The sequence below is a fragment of the Oryzias latipes genome, chromosome 5 (assembly GCF_002234675.1).
Source record: "Oryzias latipes chromosome 5, ASM223467v1".
NCBI classification, from domain to species: Eukaryota; Metazoa; Chordata; class Actinopteri; order Beloniformes; family Adrianichthyidae; genus Oryzias; species Oryzias latipes.
In genome coordinates, this window is record NC_019863.2 from 31,988,087 (window position 1) to 32,009,382 (window position 21,296).

General features: G+C 45.0%; 1 protein-coding gene across 5 annotated transcripts in view; it reads right to left on the reverse strand.

Moving 5' to 3' along the window:
• Positions 1 to 1,585: 1,585 nt before the first annotated feature.
• Positions 1,586 to 21,296, reverse strand: part of arhgef10l (Rho guanine nucleotide exchange factor 10 like) — a 176,432-nt gene continuing 156,721 nt past the window's right edge. For all 5 annotated transcript variants that reach the window (XM_023955302.1, XM_023955300.1, XM_023955301.1 and 2 more), the window contains 3 exons: positions 10,960 to 11,131; positions 3,382 to 3,504; positions 1,586 to 2,343 (listed from right to left, as the gene is read on the reverse strand). In XM_023955302.1, the coding sequence (XP_023811070.1) occupies positions 1,799 to 2,343; positions 3,382 to 3,504; positions 10,960 to 11,131 (840 nt within the window). In that variant the 3' untranslated portion in view covers positions 1,586 to 1,798. The remainder of the gene's footprint in view (positions 2,344 to 3,381; positions 3,505 to 10,959; positions 11,132 to 21,296) is intronic.

The window sequence follows — 21,296 nt, forward strand, 5'->3', positions numbered from 1 at the left end:
TTATGGGTGGAAACGGACGGTCTGTGGGGGGGTTTGCCAGTGCCGTTCACGTGATACGTGCACGCTCCTTCCTGCAGCCTGAATTGAGGAAATCGGGGAAATGAGACGAGTGTGCATTCGTGTGCATTCAATAAGGAGCCAACAGCTAGAGTTTGGCGTAAGAACACCGTCTTCAGCGCGTGGAGCAACAATGGGACGTTCCATTTTCACAATGTGCCTTAAGGTGGCCATGCTAAAAGACTCATCTGCCACTCCTCTCTATGACCCCCCCACGGACAACCCAAATCCAGCAGTCAACACCCCCATATGTGTGCATGTGACTACGGCTTTCGTGCTCTTCACTGAACCGATCATGTCAGTAAAGCAGGTTAAACTCCTTTCTGATGCAAAATGCTTTGTAAATAGCAAATCCACCGGTCTGTCTGCGGTCCGTCTGCGGTGCGTCTGCGGTGCGTCTGCGGTCCGTCTGCGGTGCGTCTGCGGTCCGTCTGCGGTGCGTCTGTGGTGCGTCTTTGTTAGGTTTACGTTCATTAATCAATCAGAATGTTCACGTCGCCTCCGCCACGTCTGCAGGTCCACGTACGTCCCTCCGCACCGCAACGCATGCTTTACGCAGGAGTTTCCGTTGGCGCGTCAATTTCACGGCAAAAAACAGGTCCGGATTTAAAAATAAAACTTTAGAGTAAAACGTGTTGACACAGCGGAGAACAGCGCCATCGACGCTGAAAGTTCAACTGTGGAGGTTCAAAAATGTAGCATCCTGTTTGACACAAAACATGTATTTTACAAGGACTCAGTCAGGAGGGAGGGGGCGCGGCGTTCGATCGTTTAAGAGTTGGATGAGCGGAGAGAGCGGGACGAACTACTTGACCCGGAGGCGACAGAACAAACCACTCCTCCAGGATCCAGGTGGGAGGTGGGGACGGACATGGGACGCAATGGAGTCAATGAAAATGGAGCGATGGTCGTGAGACGGACTCCTCACGCAACGCAGACGGACCGGCGATACCGGCGCAAATTCAGGGTCAGACTCATCTCTTGGTTTCTTCCGTATTTCTCTTCCTGCCTCAAACCGCCAGCAGCTGAACTGTAAATATATCATTGACTCAAATCAAGCTTCAGATTGCTGACTGGGGGTTCCAGCTAATGCGAGCTGAGTATTAACAAGTCTGTGAGTGTTTTTCTTCTATCTCGCTGACAGATGAGGATGAATAATGACGCCCATCTCTGGCGTTTAGAACGATGCTGCTCTAGAATCTCATTTGATCGGATGCATCTGAAATAATTACACCAACTTAAGGCGGCAAATGGAGATCCCAAATTAATTGGTTTTTGCATTAAATCTGCATTAATCTGAGCCCAAAAGCCACAGCAGGACGTTGAAGTGCAGCACCAAACATTCACATTTGATGGGATTTCAGGGCGAAAAGGATGAACCTGCGCTGTGATGCAGCCTGAATCAGACGCTACCTGCAGATGGAAATGCTGCACATGAGGCATATCAGTCTTAGCCAAGGCAGGGAGGGGGACCCGGTGAGAAATATGACACGAACGCGTCTGTGGCGACCTTTGCCCCCCCCCCCCCCCCCCCCCCCCCCCCCCCGGCAGGATGATGACACGCCATCCTGAGCATCCTTTGAGCTGACAGCGCCTGTCACAAACAGCATGCCTGCGCTTCCTTTTCCCCCGGGGCGAATGACACGGCGACGAGCTCCGCCACAGCGCCGTCGCCGCCTCATCATCTACTTCAATCCCTTGACTTTTTGGAGGAGGTCATTCAAGGTGAAGGAAGTCTGCATCATACAGTAAGAGGGAGCTGCCACACCATCAGAATATTTTCTAGACAGTCTCCACCCGTCCTGGTACCTGTAGCCCCCCCCTTCAGTCGGCGAAAGCCCTTTCCTCCGGATATGACGGCAGCAGAAGTCACCCGGTCTCTGCGGGCCCCGTCCCTCTCACAGGACCGGCCCCGGACCCACGTGTCTGGGTCGTCGCTGAGCCCGTAGATGGAGCCGTCCTCCACGCTGTGCTCCAGAGACTCCAGCGAGGACTGGGACGCCCCGTCGCTCTGCCCCGTTAAGGGCCACCCGGGCAGGCCGGACGTGGACCGCAGCTTGTACTGCAGCAGAACGCCACGCCCTTTGCCTTTCTCCTCCCCTTGGTAGGACCGTTGCAGGGACTCCTGGGAGGAGGTGTCGCTGCTGCGCTCCTCCCCACCGCAGGCGGAGTCTGGGCTCTCCCCGAAGGAGTCCCTCTTCAGCAGCTCGGGAGAAAGCGTGCTGGACGTGGCCACAAGGAAGTCGACGGGTCCGCAGTGAGCGTTCACGGAGATCATCCCTTTTCCTGTGAAGAGAACAACTCCAAAAGGTCAACGAACATCCGGTCGTTGTCAGTTCCAGTTTCAGCAAAACCCTGACAGCTCCTGCAATGACGCACTGATCGGTGCTGCTGGTTGTAAAGCGACGATAAAGATGTAAAACAAACCAGGAAGGCCGAGAGACGGATGAGTCCTGATGATCCAACAGGAAGACTTGGACTGAGAAAACAAATCTACACAACACTTCCAACGGGGCTAAAGTGTAGCGGTGTCAGACTGTGTGTCACTAGGTTGGTTGTTAGCGTTGTCGTGGTAACGTTTGTTTCAGTCTGGTCAGGGTGGGAGTTCCAGGTATTTGGAATACACTAGCGTGTAGCATGTTACAAACAAGTTCTACAGTCTCCGTGAATGCACTTAATGACGTCTGACTCTTTTGTCTCGCTTAATGCGTCTTAACGTCTCCACTTAACACTGAACTGAGACAAATAACTACCTCTGCATATGCAACTGCACATGTAAATAACATTTATTCCTACCAACTACTTTACCTACAACTAGTGTACACTACCTGTAAATGCACACAGTTGGCTCACGTCGCTTTAAACAACCTGCACCTTATTTTCACATATTTATTGTTTTCACATTTTATTATTTATCATTACTTAGAGATTAGGCCTGTTTCTTTGTTGTGCATCTGCACTTTACTGTTGTTCATGTCTACGCACGGGACAGTGAGAAACGTAATTTCGATTCCTTTGTATGTCAAGCACATGTGAGGAAATTGACAAATAAACCTGACTTTGACTTTGACTTTGACTTAAAGTTCGTTGGGCCTCATAGACGCCACACCTTCAAAAAATAGACCATTCATTGACGGTGCGCCTTACAATCACTCCAGTGGTTCTCAAACCTTTTCTCTTGTTCCCCCTTTGGAGGAGGAAACCACTAAATGACTCTATAGTGTGGAAAATATGCGATGTCACTCATTCTTGTCTTTTAAGACTGCTTCTTTGAAATAAACCTGAAATAAAGAGCAATATAACAAAAAGGTTCATTTTCCATACCTGTAATTTTGGGGATCCCCTCCAATTTGGGGACTGGGAGGGTGATGATTGCGCCTTGGGCTGTCCCGACCCATAGAAGCCCCTGACAAATAAGGAGGCTGGTGACCCGGGTGTTCTTCTGACCTGCAGAACATTTCAGGACGACATTCATTTTCCGTGTTAGCGAACAAAAGGAAACAACAACCTGCAGCGACCCACAGTGACTTTCTGGCTAATTTTACAGCAAAAAGGTTTCCTTCCTGATCACCACAGTTTGCTGTAATTTCCTGACAAACTTCTTGGTATTTTGGGAGATTGCAGATCCGTCTGCTCACCGCTGACCCACTTGACCCAGTTAAATGCAGAACACAAGAAGAAAGGGGTTTGGTTGACAAGCTCCTGCAGACGTGTGAACCCCGTTGCTGCTGGAGGGAGCCGGCAGGCCCCCCTGTTTCCGTCACAGCGCCCTGCAGGTTCATCATTACAAACCCCACCGGTGCAGCAGCTTCATGTCTCTGCACAGTTACTGCATGGAGAAACGGGTGCAGCTTGATGAGAATAAGAAGACAAATGCTAGAAAAAGCCTAAATGGTAGTTGAGAGCAGTGGTCTTCAATCTTTTTAGACCATAAATCGGTTTAATGTTAGACATTATTTCCACACTAACCAATTGTATGTAGCCTCCACTTTATTAGCAGCATCCCTGTAACATTACAAAGGCGGTTGTTGAATAATCTGCATTATTATTATGGTCTGTGGAACCAACTGTCACAATAAATGAAACTCCTGGTTTTATTTTGAAGTGAAAGGCGGCCCTTCTTCTGTTTCCTTACTGACTCTTTTCTGCCAAAACATCATGTTTGTTTTGGGTTGACTTTGCTAGCTCGGAGGTTTTTATTTAGCGGTTTGCCCGGCCGCTTTAAGGTCATGTCACACAGCTACGCTACGCTATGCTACCTACCTTTTGCGCATTTTCCACGTATGAAATTTTGGTCTTTCATGATCAACGTACTTCATACGTGTTTCTTGCGTTCGTCCGTCGAGGGTTTTTGCCGACAGGTCTTTTTGTGAATTCAGATTTAAACTGCTCAGAATTTTTGGCGGGTTGTGCATATTTTACCTAGAAGGAAGAACTGCCCCCCCAGCAATCCTGGCACTGGCAACCATCCCCCAGTCCCAAATATTCTTCTTCACACCCTACCGCCCTTCTCACTCCAAAGGAGGAAGTCTACACGCACCGACGGATTACTTTTATTTACGTATACGACACACATATCAGGTTATGTAACAATCACTGCAGATTCACTGATGAATTGCATAAAACCAGCACAATATTCACGCACGGTTCATGTTCTGCATTGGTTTACGTGTTCTTTGCGTGGTTTATCCGTACTTCTTTTGTTCTTTTAACATGGTTAATTTCTGATCCCGCTCTGAAAGTTTCACGTAAAGGCAACACAACGTTTCTCACTTGTTCTACGTATGTTCACGTATGACCAATTTTCATCCCTGCAACATGCACAAATGTGCGTATATAGTGGCTGTGCGACACGGCCTTTAGGAAAGTAGCGGATGGATTTACGACCGAGCGACTTGGCACGCGTCAAGAATGAGTCAGAAGTGACGGAGAGAATCCAGGAGTTTTCCCAAATAAAACTTCCTCCAGAATCCGACTTTAGATAAAACTGTAAAAAGGTTTTTTTTTTTTTTTCTCTGTGGCCCAGTACCAACTGTCCCACGGACCAGTACCGGTCTGCAGCCCGGGGTTTGGGGTGCAGACTTTAGTTTAAAGGCGTTTAAAGCATCTGAGCCGACATGCAGCCGTACTGCTTTGGAATGATAAGAGATACTTTCAAAACGGGCTTTTTTTCTTGGCTTTCTCACATTTCCACTGAGAACCACAACTTCTCCAAAATTCTGTTGCATGCAAAAAGACTGAAGTTAAAAAAACAAATCACTGCTTTTCTGACAGCCGTGCACCGACTCGCTGTAACCCTTATAATTCATCTGAACGTTTTCCTCCCCGGTAAAAACAGCTCGGATTCATTCAGAAGTGGACTCACAGCCTTTTTCTGAAACCTTCAGAGGTTTCTGACGTCTGTTCGTGCACACGTGATTCCAATTGGACTTCTCTTCCTGTTTTGTTGCTTCACATTGGCTCAGGCGTGAAGACACCCGTGGATCATTCTGGGAAGGAGTTTAAAAATGCAATATCTTCATTGTTTCTGTCACCGTGCATCTTTCATTTACTGACAGAAAATGTGTCTTTCTGCTCATCATGCAATGGATAAATCCTGCACACAGTCAGGTACCATTGCTCTCTGCACGTAGTTCATGTAAAACTGTGCAAGGTTACACGCCCATGAAGAAACGCTGAATTACACTGAATATTCTATGCCTGATGCAGACAAAAGGGCCACTGGGTGATTTCTATTACAAGAGCGATCCACAACCCAAAGAAAACGGTTGAATGTGAAAGCACGGCGCCTAAAGCTGCAGCGTGTAGGTTTGTGGTAGTGAAGACCTCCACAATCTGTGGATAAAATAGGAAAATCAGTCACGTCAGCGCATAATCTCCCCAACATGCCTGCAACTACAGTCGTTGAAGATTTAGGAGACTGTCAGCCTCGGAGTGGAAGTTTTATCAGCTGACGCGCAGCTGGAGGACCTTCAGGTGCTGACAGACCAGCAGAGTGTTTGGTCCAGTTCATCTAAGCTCATCCTGCAGATGATCTGATGGCTAAAAGCACGGAGCGCTGACCTTCCAACCAGGTTTAATGACAGGTTGTCTTCTGATCTTCCACAGCCAATCCTTGGCCGTGTCATTAGTAAACATCAGCAGAGACACGTTCAGGTGTTACTGCTCAATTCTGTGGAATTTCTTCCCACTTGGACACAAAGTGATCACTCATTGGTCTGAAAAAGACCTTCTCTTGCTTTGAAATTCATGAATTCTTGTCTCTCTGCACTCTAGATGCTTGGCTTGGCTGGCCTTCTTCCACCCAGGTCTCCACCTAGAGCGATGCTTGGTTGTGGTTTGGCTTCTAACCACCAACAGTCTCCACCTAAAGACCACCCAAAGACCACCCAAAGACCACCCAAAGACCAGCTAAAGACCACCCAAAGACCACCCAAAGACCACCCAAAGACCACCCAAAGACCACCCAAAGACCACCCAAAGACCACCTAAAGACCACCTAAAGACCACCCAAAGACCACCCAAAGACCAGCTAAAGACCACCTAAAGACCACCTAAAGACCACCCAAAGACCACCCAAAGACCACCCAAAGACCACCTAAAGACCACCCAAAGACCACCCAAAGACCAGCTAAAGACCACCTAAAGACCACCTAAAGACCACCCAAAGACCACCCAAAGACCACCCAAAGACCAGCTAAAGACCAGCTAAAGACCAGCTAAAGACCACCCAAAGACCACCCAAAGACCACCCAAAGACCACCTAAAGACCACCCAAAGACCACCCAAAGACCACCTAAAGACCACCTAAAGACCACCTAAAGACCACCCAAAGACCACCCAAAGACCACCTAAAGACCACCTAAAGACCACCCAAAGACCACCCAAAGACCAGCCAAAGACCACCCAAAGACCACCCAAAGACCACCCAAAGACCACCCAAAGACCACCTAAAGACCACCCAAAGACCACCCAAAGACCAGCTAAAGACCACCTAAAGACCACCTAAAGACCACCTAAAGACCACCCAAAGACCACCCAAAGACCACCCAAAGACCACCTAAAGACCACCTAAAGACCACCCAAAGACCACCCAAAGACCAGCTAAAGACCACCTAAAGACCACCCAAAGACCACCCAAAGACCACCCAAAGACCACCCAAAGACCAGCTAAAGACCAGCTAAAGACCACCTAAAGACCACCCAAAGACCACCCAAAGACCACCTAAAGACCACCCAAAGACCACCCAAAGACCACCCAAAGACCACCTAAAGACCACCTAAAGACCACCTAAAGACCACCCAAAGACCACCCAAAGACCAGCTAAAGACCAGCTAAAGACCACCCAAAGACCAGCTAAAGACCACCTAAAGACCACCTAAAGACCACCTAAAGACCACCCAAAGACCACCCAAAGACCACCCAAAGACCACCTAAAGACCACCTAAAGACCACCCAAAGACCACCCAAAGACCAGCCAAAGACCACCCAAAGACCACCCAAAGACCACCCAAAGACCACCCAAAGACCACCCAAAGACCACCTAAAGACCACCCAAAGACCACCCAAAGACCAGCTAAAGACCACCTAAAGACCACCTAAAGACCACCTAAAGACCACCCAAAGACCACCCAAAGACCACCCAAAGACCACCTAAAGACCACCCAAAGACCACCCAAAGACCAGCTAAAGACCACCCAAAGACCACCCAAAGACCACCCAAAGACCACCCAAAGACCACCCAAAGACCACCCAAAGACCAGCTAAAGACCAGCTAAAGACCACCTAAAGACCACCCAAAGACCACCCAAAGACCACCTAAAGACCACCTAAAGACCACCCAAAGACCACCCAAAGACCACCCAAAGACCACCTAAAGACCACCTAAAGACCACCTAAAGACCACCCAAAGACCACCCAAAGACCAGCTAAAGACCAGCTAAAGACCACCTAAAGACCACCCAAAGACCACCCAAAGACCACCTAAAGACCACCTAAAGACCACCCAAAGACCACCCAAAGACCAGCTAAAGACCACCTAAAGACCACCTAAAGACCACCTAAAGACCACCCAAAGACCACCCAAAGACCACCCAAAGACCACCTAAAGACCACCTAAAGACCACCCAAAGACCACCCAAAGACCAGCTAAAGACCACCTAAAGACCACCCAAAGACCACCCAAAGACCACCCAAAGACCACCCAAAGACCACCCAAAGACCACCCAAAGACTCGCTGCAACCGTACGGGTCTTTTGTCTTTTCGGCGTTCTGCGTTGGTGAAGGTGGAGGATAATCACAGGCTGTGTCTGAATTTCCGCCCTAACCCCTAATTACTAAAAAGCTATATAGTGCCCTGAACTTAAAAAGCTATTTGGACATCGTGCTCACTACTTATACTACATATTACTACTATACTATATTCGCAGATCTAGTGAGCATTGATGCACACTGGTTTTTCGCAAAGACTTTTGGGAAATTTCTAGGGCTCCCAATTTTGGAATAGTAGATTCAGACAGCTCTATAGAATGGCGAACAGACTAAATAGTGAGTAGGGAAGGAATTGGGACACAGCCACAGACTCTTATTAATCTTTCTTTGTAGCCAGCAAAGGGGTAAAAAACAAACCGAAACAAACAAACAAAAAAACGTTGTTTTGGATGGATTTGTTCCTACATTTCTTCAGTGGTCCCTCCGGTTTTTGCTCCCGGAGTTGCCTGGATATATTTAGAGCCATTTACCATAATATCCATGGCAGCATAATTGAATTACTCCAACGTTGATGTGAACACAACCAACGGGATGCTTATTTACACGTGGAGCCGTACTTACGTTTGTTGTGTGTCATGCTCGGATTATGATGATTTGCGTGAATGGCTCAACGGTGCCATTAATTAATTCCTTACACTTTGCAGGGATGACTCATCCGGAGCAGGAAGCGGATGCCGAGCACAAAAGGAACCACGGAGGCCGCGGTTGGAGGTTACCTGCACGCTAAAGCTGTCTCTGCCTCCACCGTGAGTCCATCTGAACTACAGTTTGTGAGAAAAAAGTCACGGACGCCCACTTTAATGTTACCGGAAAATCTGGAGTTGAGGCAAAGCATGTGGGCACCCAGCTTTGTTTTTAAGAGGGGGGCTTGCAGAGGCATTTAGGATTAAGCAGGTAGAACTGCCCCTCCAGCTATCCTGCTTTTCCAAATTTTCTTCACACCCTGCAGTGTGGAGTTATGATGGGAGCCCGTTCTCACTCCAAAAACAGGAAGTCTACAAGGAAAAGTGTCTCCGTACACTTTCCCACCAAGGATTTTATTTTGGAATCTGTTTGACTTATTTTTTAAGGACCTGTTAAAGACATTAGTGGAGAACGGATCGGCCGTTTCTTCTGTCCCAGGAAGTTTTCTGTTGTTTACTGCAGCTGCAATTCCCCGCTGAATACAAATCAGATGACAGGGGAGAGGATTAGGGGCTATATCATTACGGCGTGCCCCGGCATAAGTCAAGGAGAAACCTAAGAGAGCGTAGAGCCGTGCAGTGATGGAAGGAAGCTATAAAAATTGCACGTTGGGTATCTTTGCTTTGAGTGTCAGGGGATCCTCTTTCCTCCTGTGTGCCAAACAAATCACAACTTAAGTCAAAGATCCTCCTCTTTTGGTGGACCCTGAAGGCATCGGCTTAGTCACACTTTTTTTTTTTTTAAACGCTCTAATTCCCCCCGGGGCCAAAGCCCCCCCTCCCTTAAATATGCGGCATATTTGAAAGGAGAGCCCTGGTTGTGGGGTAATGTGACCTCTGTGGCACCACCTCCTCCAGAATGGATGCAAAGCTTCTTCTGCCTAACGTTTTAGCTCCAATAAAAGGGAAAAACTTTGATCCCAAAGCCTTTAACGTCTGAAAAATGTGTTTTAAGCATTATTATCTTTATTCATTAATGTAGCCTTTTTTAATACATTCCAAAAAAGGCTCTGAATAGAAGAATCTCAGTAAATACATTTGCACTACCACTGTGTGTATGATAAATGAGCTAATAGGTCACCGCCTGACCCCACCTTCGACACGCTGGAACTGCCCCACAACCGATTTTAAGGTTTATGCTGTAAAAAAAAACCTGCACACGGTTCTTCTGACAACCTGATGCTTTCTAAAGCTTAATATTCACTCAGAAAAAAACAGATAATAAAAGAAGGAAAAAGCACCAAATCAATTTGCTTTAAAAAAAAGCCAAAACATTTAACCCTAATAAGGAAAATCTCCAAACTGTCGGTTTACAGCTGCTGAATAAACTCCTTTTTTCCCTTCATTTTTATCACTTTTCTCACCTGTTGTTTTTTTATTTTTAATTATTTGGGCTTTTCGCCTGTCTGTCTTATGGTTTTGAAAAGATGCTTCATTACTTGGGTCAGCTCATGAAGTCCAACACCTGCAGAGCGACACAAAGACCTGCTGTCCGTCAAAACCAGAAGCAAACTTTTTTCTGAAAAGTTAGCAAAATGGAAATGATAAAAGCGTTTTCCTATTTTAACCCACAAACAGCAGTTGGCAAACAAAAGCAGAAGACAAAAGAAGGGTTTGACCAGGCTGAATTCCTTTTACAGTGATCTTTTTATTTCCTGCGTTTTGTGGAAACGAGATAAGGAAGCTCCAGGAAACTGGAAGAACGTGAACATTGCTTTTCCTCTGCACACTCACTCTTGTTAACGTCACAAACCTGCGCACAGAATTCCCAGGAATTCTGAACCAGAGTAACTAAACTGTCTTGTTGAGAGGAGCATCAGAAAATGTTCACATATCGTGTAAAAGTCAAACCACAACAAGTTTGGACGCAAAAGCTGGGACCTGTGGATGTGGAGGTCAGCCTGTGCACAGGCGTGTGTGTGTGTGTGTGTGTGTGTGGGTGTGTACCGGCGTTCAGCAGCGATGAGCGCGTGGAAATGTTGATTTCCTGCAGCAGCTCCAGAGTTTCGGTGTGGAAGAGACGGATGGAGGATCCCTCTGAGAACGCCATCCACACCCCTCCACCCGCACAAGCCATGTGAGCCACGCTGACGGCCGGGTCTGAATGGACTTCAGATTTCTGCCAAAGAAGAAGAACGCTGTTGGAAGAGGTTCACAGTGCTCACATTTGTATCATCTGAAAGACGCACGCCAATGGAAAAAGGTGTTTTGAACATGTTTCTGTGGCATTTTTTCTCACAATGGAGGATCTGTATAAAAAAGAATTAAACTTAAAACGGCATTTCTTTTTTCTTCATTCAAATCAGATTCCAAAGACATACATGGATCTTACTCCGTGCAAACAGTCCCGCCCACAACTCAGCGGTGAATTTCTAATGAACTCCTGCCGCTCTGCAGAAACTATGTCCTAGAAAAGATTTGTTTTCTAATTTTGGCTAAAAACAACATAATCATACTAGAGAGACCACAGGAAATGTTTGAAAATAGATCAGAAGATGATCAGAGTGGGTCTTTAAGTACACTAAAATAATGTCAAACACGTTTTGTGTACGTCGCATTTTAAACAAACATCTGATGATTATTTTGTGTTTTCTCCTGAGCTCATATTTAGAGGTGAAATCGTGTGTGGTGCTTTCAGAGGCTCCAGCGTTTTTCCTGTTTAAAGAAAAAAAGGCTGATAGATTGACTGACTGAGGGCTTTTCTGCCCTTAAACACACAGAGCTGTCGGTGCAAACGTGACTTTAGCAAACCAAACCCAAATCTTCCTCCTTTTTCGGAAACCTCAGACACACAGAGCAGCACTTTGCATGCTTCCCCTGGCTTTTAAAGAACACAACAGCCTAAGAGTTGCAGGCTCATCATCTTAATGAGTTTCTTGGAGAGAGAAAAAAGAAGCAATGAGCCTTATCATGGCAACACATGCAGCCCCTGCGGTCTAAGCTGTGACAAGAGTTGGCCTGGGCAGAATCTGGGAATTCATATCACCGTCAATGCACAAGTTGCATGAAGCCGGGTAATTAGTCGCAAAAGAGTGAGTGAGTGAGGATGAGAACGCACCACCCAGCCCGGCTTCGCTGGCGGACGGGGATTACGACCCGCTTGTGTGTCCTTGCTAGTGGGCCATCCTTTGTTTGAAATTGGGGAAAGAAAAAGACGTCTTTGATGTGTTTTCTCCTTTAATTGAGCCCCCTGCAGCTCGTACCTTCAGAGCCCGGGAAGCTACATGCCACGTATCTCCTTGTTTTTGTAGTTATCAAAAAAAAAGGACACATTGGAGCTGCACTTAAAGGCCACATTCCACCTTAAATACACCTTAGAAACTCAACCGTGCATTTGCAGACTGAGAATATATTCTGTATGCTGCATAATCATCACAACGGTTTGAAACTGCAAGGGACTTCCAGCCAATCAGTGGCCGACACACAGAGGTTGATGTGATGTCACAATGTGAGAACCCACTCGTTTTTATGGACTGGGAGGGGCTGGTGCTCAGAGAGCAGGTTTTTTAGATGAATGTTCAGAAATGGATCAAAATATGGCTTTAGGGTTGTTTACAGTTAGGAGCAAACATTATAATACACTTTAAAGCTCAAAAAATTACATTTCATTTTGTGTGATAGAGGCCCTTTAAATAAGCAAAAGAAATCTGCCAAAGGGGTAAGAAAAATCGGAATCAATGTTTTCATTCAGGGGTGTTCATTGCGTCGATTGCGATCGATCTTTAAGGACGTCAGCGTAGATCGCAGGCCAGCAAAGATAAATAACCAAAAAATTAAAATCTAAAAAATCCGTCAGCGAATCGAAATTCTAACCGAGAAGTACGGGACTTGACTGACATGCAGAACGGCCAATCGAGCATCCTCTGATACATACGTCACTGCACATGCGTGTTTAAATTCACTGAGCGCTGATTCTGCCTGTCACCAGAAGGTCGCGACCCACCCCACGGAACGTCACGTCCCCGGTAGAAGACCATCCGGCCCCCTGGAGTGTTCTCTGAGGCCCGAATCGCCTCGCGTGCCTCCGCAGTTCCGGCCCGATGGACCCGAACTCACTAAAGCAGCAGTGTTTTCCTGTAGCACGAGCTTCTGGAGCCAGCAGCGCTTCAGAAATGCCATGCTGCCCCCATTGCACAGTTTACAGCAGAGCATGAAACACGATAGTCACTGCTTTCTGTTTATGTGATAAAACGCCTCATCTGTTAATATAAAAGTATCTCCACAAATATTTCTGTACTCTAACTGTGTAGTTTTTGAACTATCAGTACATAAACAATGTTATTTACTAATAGTTCATAATACTATGTTTATTCACCAGCATTTTAGTCTCAAAATACTATATATATATATATATATATATATATATACATATAGAGGTAGATCTTTAAGACACTGTCGTCTCAAAAGTAGCTCACATACCAAATAAGTGTGGGCACCCCTGTCTTAATCCTTATTTTAAGAAAAATAAATAAACAAATTCTCATCACTAAGACATTTGTACTTACTTTGTAAAGTAAGAATATTTTGCTTTTAAAACATTTTTCTGATGGGATTATTTTTCTTGCAAGACAGAAAATAAGATAATTTTTCCTGAAACAACAGATTTCACTTTCTAAGGATTCAGTTGTTGTAGTAAAAATGAGAAAGATTTTTAAATAATCCGTGCAGTTTCTGTATATCCTGACTTTATAATACAGGAGGCACTGTGGATTGGAATTCCCTAAATTCCTTCTCAGGCACACCGAGACCCAAATGTGTCGAATGCCTGTTGAGCCATGTCATATACAGGGATAAGTACAAGGCGCAAAAGTTGCCCCCAACCAACAATCTGGTATTAGTCTACTGACTCTCACACTGCTTCCAAAGATGAGGAAGTCAGTGAAGCTTGACGGTTGAAAGGCGCCTTTTTCCCCTCAGCCTGCCTGAGTCCCACTAACTGCAGCATCCCTCCTACAGCCGACATCCGGCAGAACCGGAGTCTAAGACTCCACAGCTCATCTGAACAGCTCATTAGTTCTTCATTACAGCCGGCGACAAAGTGCCCCTGTCCTTTACTGAGTTCCAAGTCCGCATCCCCCATCTGGGCGGAGGAGTGGAGGGAACGGCTGACTGACAGGTGAAAGGGAAAAAAATGGTGAAGGGAGGGGGCAGAAGCAAAGCGGGCCACTCCGTATGGATCCAAACCTGGATGCTCATGCACGGCTCACTTTAAGGTCTGCTCACATCAGAAGGTCTCTACTGACTGCTAAAGTTTGTGAAGTTCAGAAACACAGACGGGAAAAGGGGCCTTAACTTGTTTATAAAAATAATGATAATGATACAAAGGTCAAGGTTGGGGAGCACTCAGCAGGGGGCGGGATCTAATTGAGCAAAGATCACAAGGAGAAACAGGGGAGGGCATTGTAGCGGTACCAGATGTCTGATGTGGGTCGGGGCAGATGAAAAGCTCGTTCTAGATCATCGGGAGCAAGTGACCATAGGGTGGATAACAATGTTTGCAGGAACGGCGGCTCAATCAGGATCCCTTCAGCCACCAACGCTGGGGGGGGCAGAAAGAAAACAGACTTAACCAGCTCTGCCGGGTCGCTACCGTATCCACGCACTAGAGCCATCTGAAACCGCAACAACATGATGAAAACACAGGAATACATATAACAACCAACAAACAGTGGAGTGGGCGGGGTCATTACAGGATGTTTGCTCGTGATAAACAAGCTCAGTTGAACATTGAATTGAACCGTCACTGGTAACAAATCTGAAGGAAGGTTTCATGATTACCACCTGGGAACTGGATCGAGAGACGTCCCCCATAGAAAAGGGTTTACTTCCAGCACAGAGCCAGCAGAGTTAATTTAGTCGCCATTTTTCACGATATGGACCCCGCCATGTGGCAGCCAGAGTCCTCAGTAGGCGGTGATTGGTCCTAGCCAGTCTGAATCAAAGGTTTCTATGGCAACCACTCTCACCAATCAGGAGTGCATTAGGTAAAAAGTGTATTAGTTGTAGTTCTCTGGCTGTTACTATCTTGGCAGGATATGGCACCACTAAAGCACAGCCTTTCTGAATGTATTTGAATACTGCACGAAGACTTTATAACATGATAGAACTGAGCATTTCAATGCACAGATTAAGGATGACAAACATTTTCACAAAAGCCACACCCACTGTGAAACTGTCAAAGAAACAAAATCCAGCCACAAGACAAAGATAAGGTTTTGAACTGGTTTATGAGAGTTCCTATTTCTGTTATGTAGAGGATCTGTCGATCATTTGGAACGATTGTGAACAGGCATATTTGTGTCCCAGATTCCAAATATTTACTTGTGAAAGACTTGGTTACATGCACCGGGGGGGGTTGACCTGTAATTTGCTGCAGGTTTTTGGGTTGTCCAGTTTCATGGAGGGTCGTAGAGAGGAGCGGACGCATCTTAACCCTTGTGCTATCCTAGGCACTTTAACATTGGGAGTGGGGTCATCTAGACCCACTAGACAGTGCTCTGAACCTTTTTTCTTCAATGATTTGTGATCTTCACTGGTGTCCATGGATTACATGAAATCTTTCCACCTTTATCCACCTTTGTCATGGTAGGAGAACACGTCAATGGAAGGGGGGGGTCATTTTGACCCCACAAGATTGTACAAGGGTTAAGGAGAGCACAGGAGTGTCTTGCAGTTACCTTGAGGCTCTTGCGACCACCTCAAGGGATGTCATGAAAATGGAACGTACCATTGTTGTGCGTGTGATAAGTGTAACATGAAGTATTTGTACGCATATTGATGTAGGGGTGATGCGGTCGTACGCTGTCTTTACGCCATACTCTAGTAAGGTGAGAGTACCGGCTCCTTACTGATCGTGCGCGAATGCTGCTAACCGATCTGTGCACGTGACACGTAAGTGTTTGTAGGACCCATGTAGGACGTGCACACAATCTACTCTCTGAATGACTAAGTTCTTCGTTCCTAACAGTCAGGCTGCATACTCAAATATTTCCTGTCTATGGGCTCACTGAGCAGTCTCCACAGGATATTTCATGCAGGTCTCACCAACAGGTTTGTCCTTTTTTTGCCTACAAACAGCTATAAAGACATCTGTAAGGGCAGCTGTGACCGGGGCTCAAAACGTGCTCGTCTTTTGTCATTTTTCTGTGATCTGAGCTGGTTTTTCCTATAAAGAATTCATGTTTAAAGTTCAGAGAACTTTGATTCTCCATGTTTTTCTGAAAGTCCTGTGGGCTGTTAAACCAAAACCAGTCCTTCAGTTGTCAAATAAAGTCTTAAGGAAGGTTTCGTTTGTCCCAATTCTTCATCAGAATTGTTTAAAGTGTTGAAGATAGAATATTGAGAATGTGTGCGTTTGACAGAAAAAATGTGCATTATCCAAACGATGACTGCTGGCAAACGCCGTTTTGTTTGCCTTTTTCCTAAGAACTATAATTTGAAATGATCTCCTTATGTGGAGAATGTATAATCAAATAAGCTGAGAGCCAAAACAAATTTGTTTTAATGACCCATCAAGGCTCCATTGTTGGTAATTTTGACGCCAGAGGGGGTAAGGTATTTTTTCTAAATGGTCAAGGTTACTTTGAAATTAAACACTGTTAAGGCGGTGAAGGAACCCCGCTGGATTAGCGCTACGATACCAACCAGCAAAATGAAAGGGTTCAAACATGCAGCAAATCTTCTAAAGTGGGAAACATTTATCTGGGGGGAAAAAAGGATTCAAGTGAAGAGTGCCAGACTCAATGATCGTCCGCTCTTTCTCCAAATCATATCTCTTCTTACAGGTGGCAAATGCTGCTAGTCCTGATCCTGGATATGCAGCGCAGCATCTGTGAAGTCTGAGCTCCTGGGTCCATATTACTAAAGAAGACAAGGTTAGAGCGGAGGTAACTACGGCTGACCCTGTAAGCTCTGCAGTGGGTTCTTTGAACCATTGCTGTGGCTCGGCGGTGCAGCCGTTCAGCTGCTTAAGCATGTGTCTCTGGAGGATTCTTCCCAGATAAAAAGAGAACACGAGAGCAAAGACAGCCCAACTTTACTTGGATGCTGATTATGAGCGTCTGAATGCAACAAACAGTGAGCAGCTGTTCGCTTCAACATAGTCAAAAAACATTGACATTTTATAATTTTGGCTCTTATACATGGTTTTAAATGTATAATATAAAATTTTTATCTGTCTTGATTCATGCATGACATACGTAATTCATGAGTGTTTCTCCTGTTCGTCCGTCATCGATGTGCGCAGATGTCCGGCGAGGGTTTCAGCCGACGGGTCTTTGCGTAAATTCGGTTTTGAGCTGTTCAAACTTTTGGTCAGTTGAGAATTACGTAGTTTATATGAATTTCACATAGTTTTCGCACAATTTTTGTGTATATCTTAAGCTATCGTGCGTGATCATTGCAAGCTGCGTATGCAAGCACAGACTTTTCGTGCATGTACCACCATCGTGTAACTCTCTTATCTCGTAGATGGAGCACATATCAGGTAAAAATCCTGACCATGGTGCTGACCATGATGCTGGCCATGGTGCTGGCCATGGTGCTGACCATGGTGCTGAACATGGTGCTGACCGCGGTGCTGACACGATGCGATTTCTGCCCAGTGCTCTGAATAAGAAGAAATTCCGTGAATTGCGGGTTTACATGTTGTTTTCGTGTTTCATTCATACTTCTGTGGTTTTAACGTGATTCATTCGTGATACCTCTGGGAAAACTTCACCCAAAAACCACAACTTTTCTCACTTTTTGTTCATGTATATTCACATATGATCTATGTTCATCCAGGCACCATATGTATGTAACAGCTGTGCGACACGGCCTTCATGACTATCTTTAGCAGCTTTAGACATATTTAGGCAGAGGAAAGTGACCTGAAAGTACCACCAATTTATGTTCCTAACAGAAACAGAGCTCATTCACCAAACAAATAACTACACTTCTATAATTACAGAGAAAAAAACGTCTATTGAAGGCTGTAGAGATAAATTTGAAATCATCAGATGAAGGAGGGTTGTGATGATTACAGAGCAGGAAGAATGCATAATTGTCATTCTGTTTATAAAGTGTTCTCATTATGTGGATCTGACTGAAGTTGAGGACCGTTTTGAGTGAAAGTGTCTTGTGTCCTCCATTACTAAGTGCTTGCACAAACTAGCATGAGGATCCATTAGCTGAAACTGGAGTATGTGGGGAAATAAAGGTGACCCATTTATTCCTTTTCTGAAAAGTTATTCATTCTCTGAGAATGAAAAACAGATGCAGAATAAAATCAATTTATGCTTTTTTTTTTTTCCCCTGGCATCACACTTTCAGAATTCAGAAACTTTTATTTGTCTGGGAGAGGTTAAGGTGCATCTCCCGCTTCTTTCCGGTTAAAACTCGACCCATTTCTACAGCTATGCACAGTCACACCTGGGAGCTATAATTAAATGGTAATAGTTTTGCAGTTTGGATTCCTAGTTCCATATTCCCTTTACCTATAAAAGGTTGTTTTATGTCATTCATTATTATCTGCAAGAGCCAGAAAAGTCCTCCTGCTATCTGCCTCTAATGACACGCCAAATAGAGGAACACCTTGGAGGATAACTGCTCCACAATGAAACAGACACACAATCCCCAGGAGATTTGTTTCAAAGATTATAAAAGCAGAGTCTTGTATCATCCCTAAATGTAGCTTGTGCACGGAAGCCCACAAACATTGTGTACACCTCCAACCAGCCGGATTTGTTGTCCACACTGGCAGTTCATCCTGATGACATTACAGATTAGACATGCCGGCTCTTTCTAAGGTTCTATTCATAAATCTTTCCAGTAATATAACAGTTTTTCTCTTTTTTTACATAAAATAGATCATACATTTACACAAAATACTGCATGCCTTCTATCAATTAGATTCCTAACTGTGACTGAGGAGAGACCTTTTTTCTAATAGGTGACCTTTCCTCAGCACAGGAGGGCCAGTGGCACGTTGGCGTTTGTTAAATGAACACTGGAGTAACCACTGACTGTATATGAGAACTGGAGTGAGTGAGCGAGTGTCATGTCATCCGGTTCCAACCAAATACAGTCAATTCAGTCGCCATTTGAGCGTGAAACGGACGCCGCCCTGTTGGAGCCAGACGTCAGCAGTATGCAGTGATTGGTTAGAGTTTCTATGGCAACCGCTTTCACCAATCAGGAGTGAGCTTGTTAAAAGCAGGCTACACAAATCTGTTGAGCCGTTGATCTGTCAATCAACTGTTGTGAACGTTGGACCAGCAGGTTCCACCTACGTTTGTTGAGGAATCTGATTGGTCAGTTTATAACTTGAATAACTTGAACTACACATAAAGTATCACAAAAAAAAGAGGATTATCAAGAATAGGTTAAAAAAATGTATCTGATCCACAACGGTTCTTCTGACCAATACAGCTGTTTGTTTCTCTATAGAAGTCTATGGGAGTTTGGATTTTTGGAGCCGGCCGGTACTTCCTGTTTGGAACACCAGGGCGGAGGGGCCACTCAGTCCAGTTCTCACAGCGACCATACATTCACATCCCCTTTACCCCTTCCAAGCACCTTTCAATTGGCTTGTTTGATGATTTGTGTGCAGTTCCCTGGGGCATGCTGGGTAAACAATGCAAATCAATACAACCCAACAACACCATGGCGAACACTGTTCACGTTAAGATTTATGATTACAGAGCAAACACAAGTTTCATGACTTGTCATACTGAAGGCTGTAAACGCTACGGTGGTGATTTGATCATGTTTCTATCCATGTGGAAACGTGCGCACACTGGATTGTAGGCCCAGAGACCGGCTGTAGCTGACCAACTAACCAGACAATGCTCAGAGAAACAGTGCCTGCAGTCCATGAGGCACGTTCGTCTTTTGATGAAGAATTGGCAAAACACTGTGAGTAAAAGCGAGTCGATTTCAAACGTATAACAGGACGAGGGCGGCGGCTGCCTTTGAATGACGCATGCTTGAAAGGCAGGTGCTAACTTTAAGCACAAATGCCTGCAGTCCTTGACACACGGAGGAAACTTAGAGACCACGAAAGTCGAGTGGAGTGAATGTGTCAGGAACGCATGTGGGAAAGATGACTGACACGCATGTCTGCTGGAGCTTCTGGACGCATCAAAGGTTGATTTGACATCAACCACATCTTCCTCTGTTTGCCAACGTCACCTTTTTGTTTCTTTTATGGTGGTGACAATGTGCTGAGTCGACTTTGTGTGTCTTAAATGTTAAGAACACAACTTTTTGTATTCTAAATAAATGTCTTAATTTTGTCTTACCATGCACACCACCTCCTTTATTTATTTGTTGGTCAGTTTTTTTAATGGCTCAAACAAAACAAAGTAGACAACCACCATGAAACTCAGACTTAAATGATGCCATAAAAAGCCGTTTTCCTCTTACCAGCTGATACTCAGTCTTTAGTGCTCTGGTTTTATTATAGATGCAGCATCGTCATAAAGTTGTTTCCCAGAAAACACAGAGGCTCTGCTGAAAACAGCGAGCCCATAACAACCATAAAACTCGCACTGCAACTGTATCTCATATATAAGTTGCGTATACCAAAGCAAATTCAGAATACTTTTATTTTGCCGTTTTTAAGCTAAAATTCAAAAACCTGTGCTGTTTTCTAGGACATGGTTTCTGCAGAGCAGCTGGAGTTTGTTAGAAATTCACCTCTGCGTGGAGTGAGCCTGCCCTCACACCCCCGGCCGAACATTACAGATGCAACAAAAAATGGCGATTTTCTTCATATATGTAAATGGTTTATACTTATTTACTTACTTTGAGACCTTCTTGGAAGGCCTGAAGCGTTTTAGAGTCACAGTCTTTACTTCATTATAATTTAGGGATTCATACAAACTTAGCATCACACATTTTTACAGTCAGTTTATTTACTTCAGTGTTTCTATTTTACTGGAATTTCCTTATTACATTTTTTCAAGATCTTTATATTTTAAAAAGCATTCCCACTAAGCCATAAATCCAAAATAATTTAGACTCAGATTCCTGGATTTCCTTTCCTGCTGGATCCATAAACCAGTGTTTTTCAACCGAAGGTCAGGTGTGCCGCCGTGGGAAATGACTCATTCACTGATGTAAAAACTTTTCCCATCTCCAGGAAATCAGCTCTGTGTTCATCCTGATAAAACACTGAGTAGTTAGGAATATAAAAGATCATAAAATACTTTTTTCTTTGTGTTTAAAGACATTTTGATAAGAATGACGGTACCGCGATTAAGCCGCAGCGTCAGCTCTGTTTTTGGAAAATGTTCCGCCCT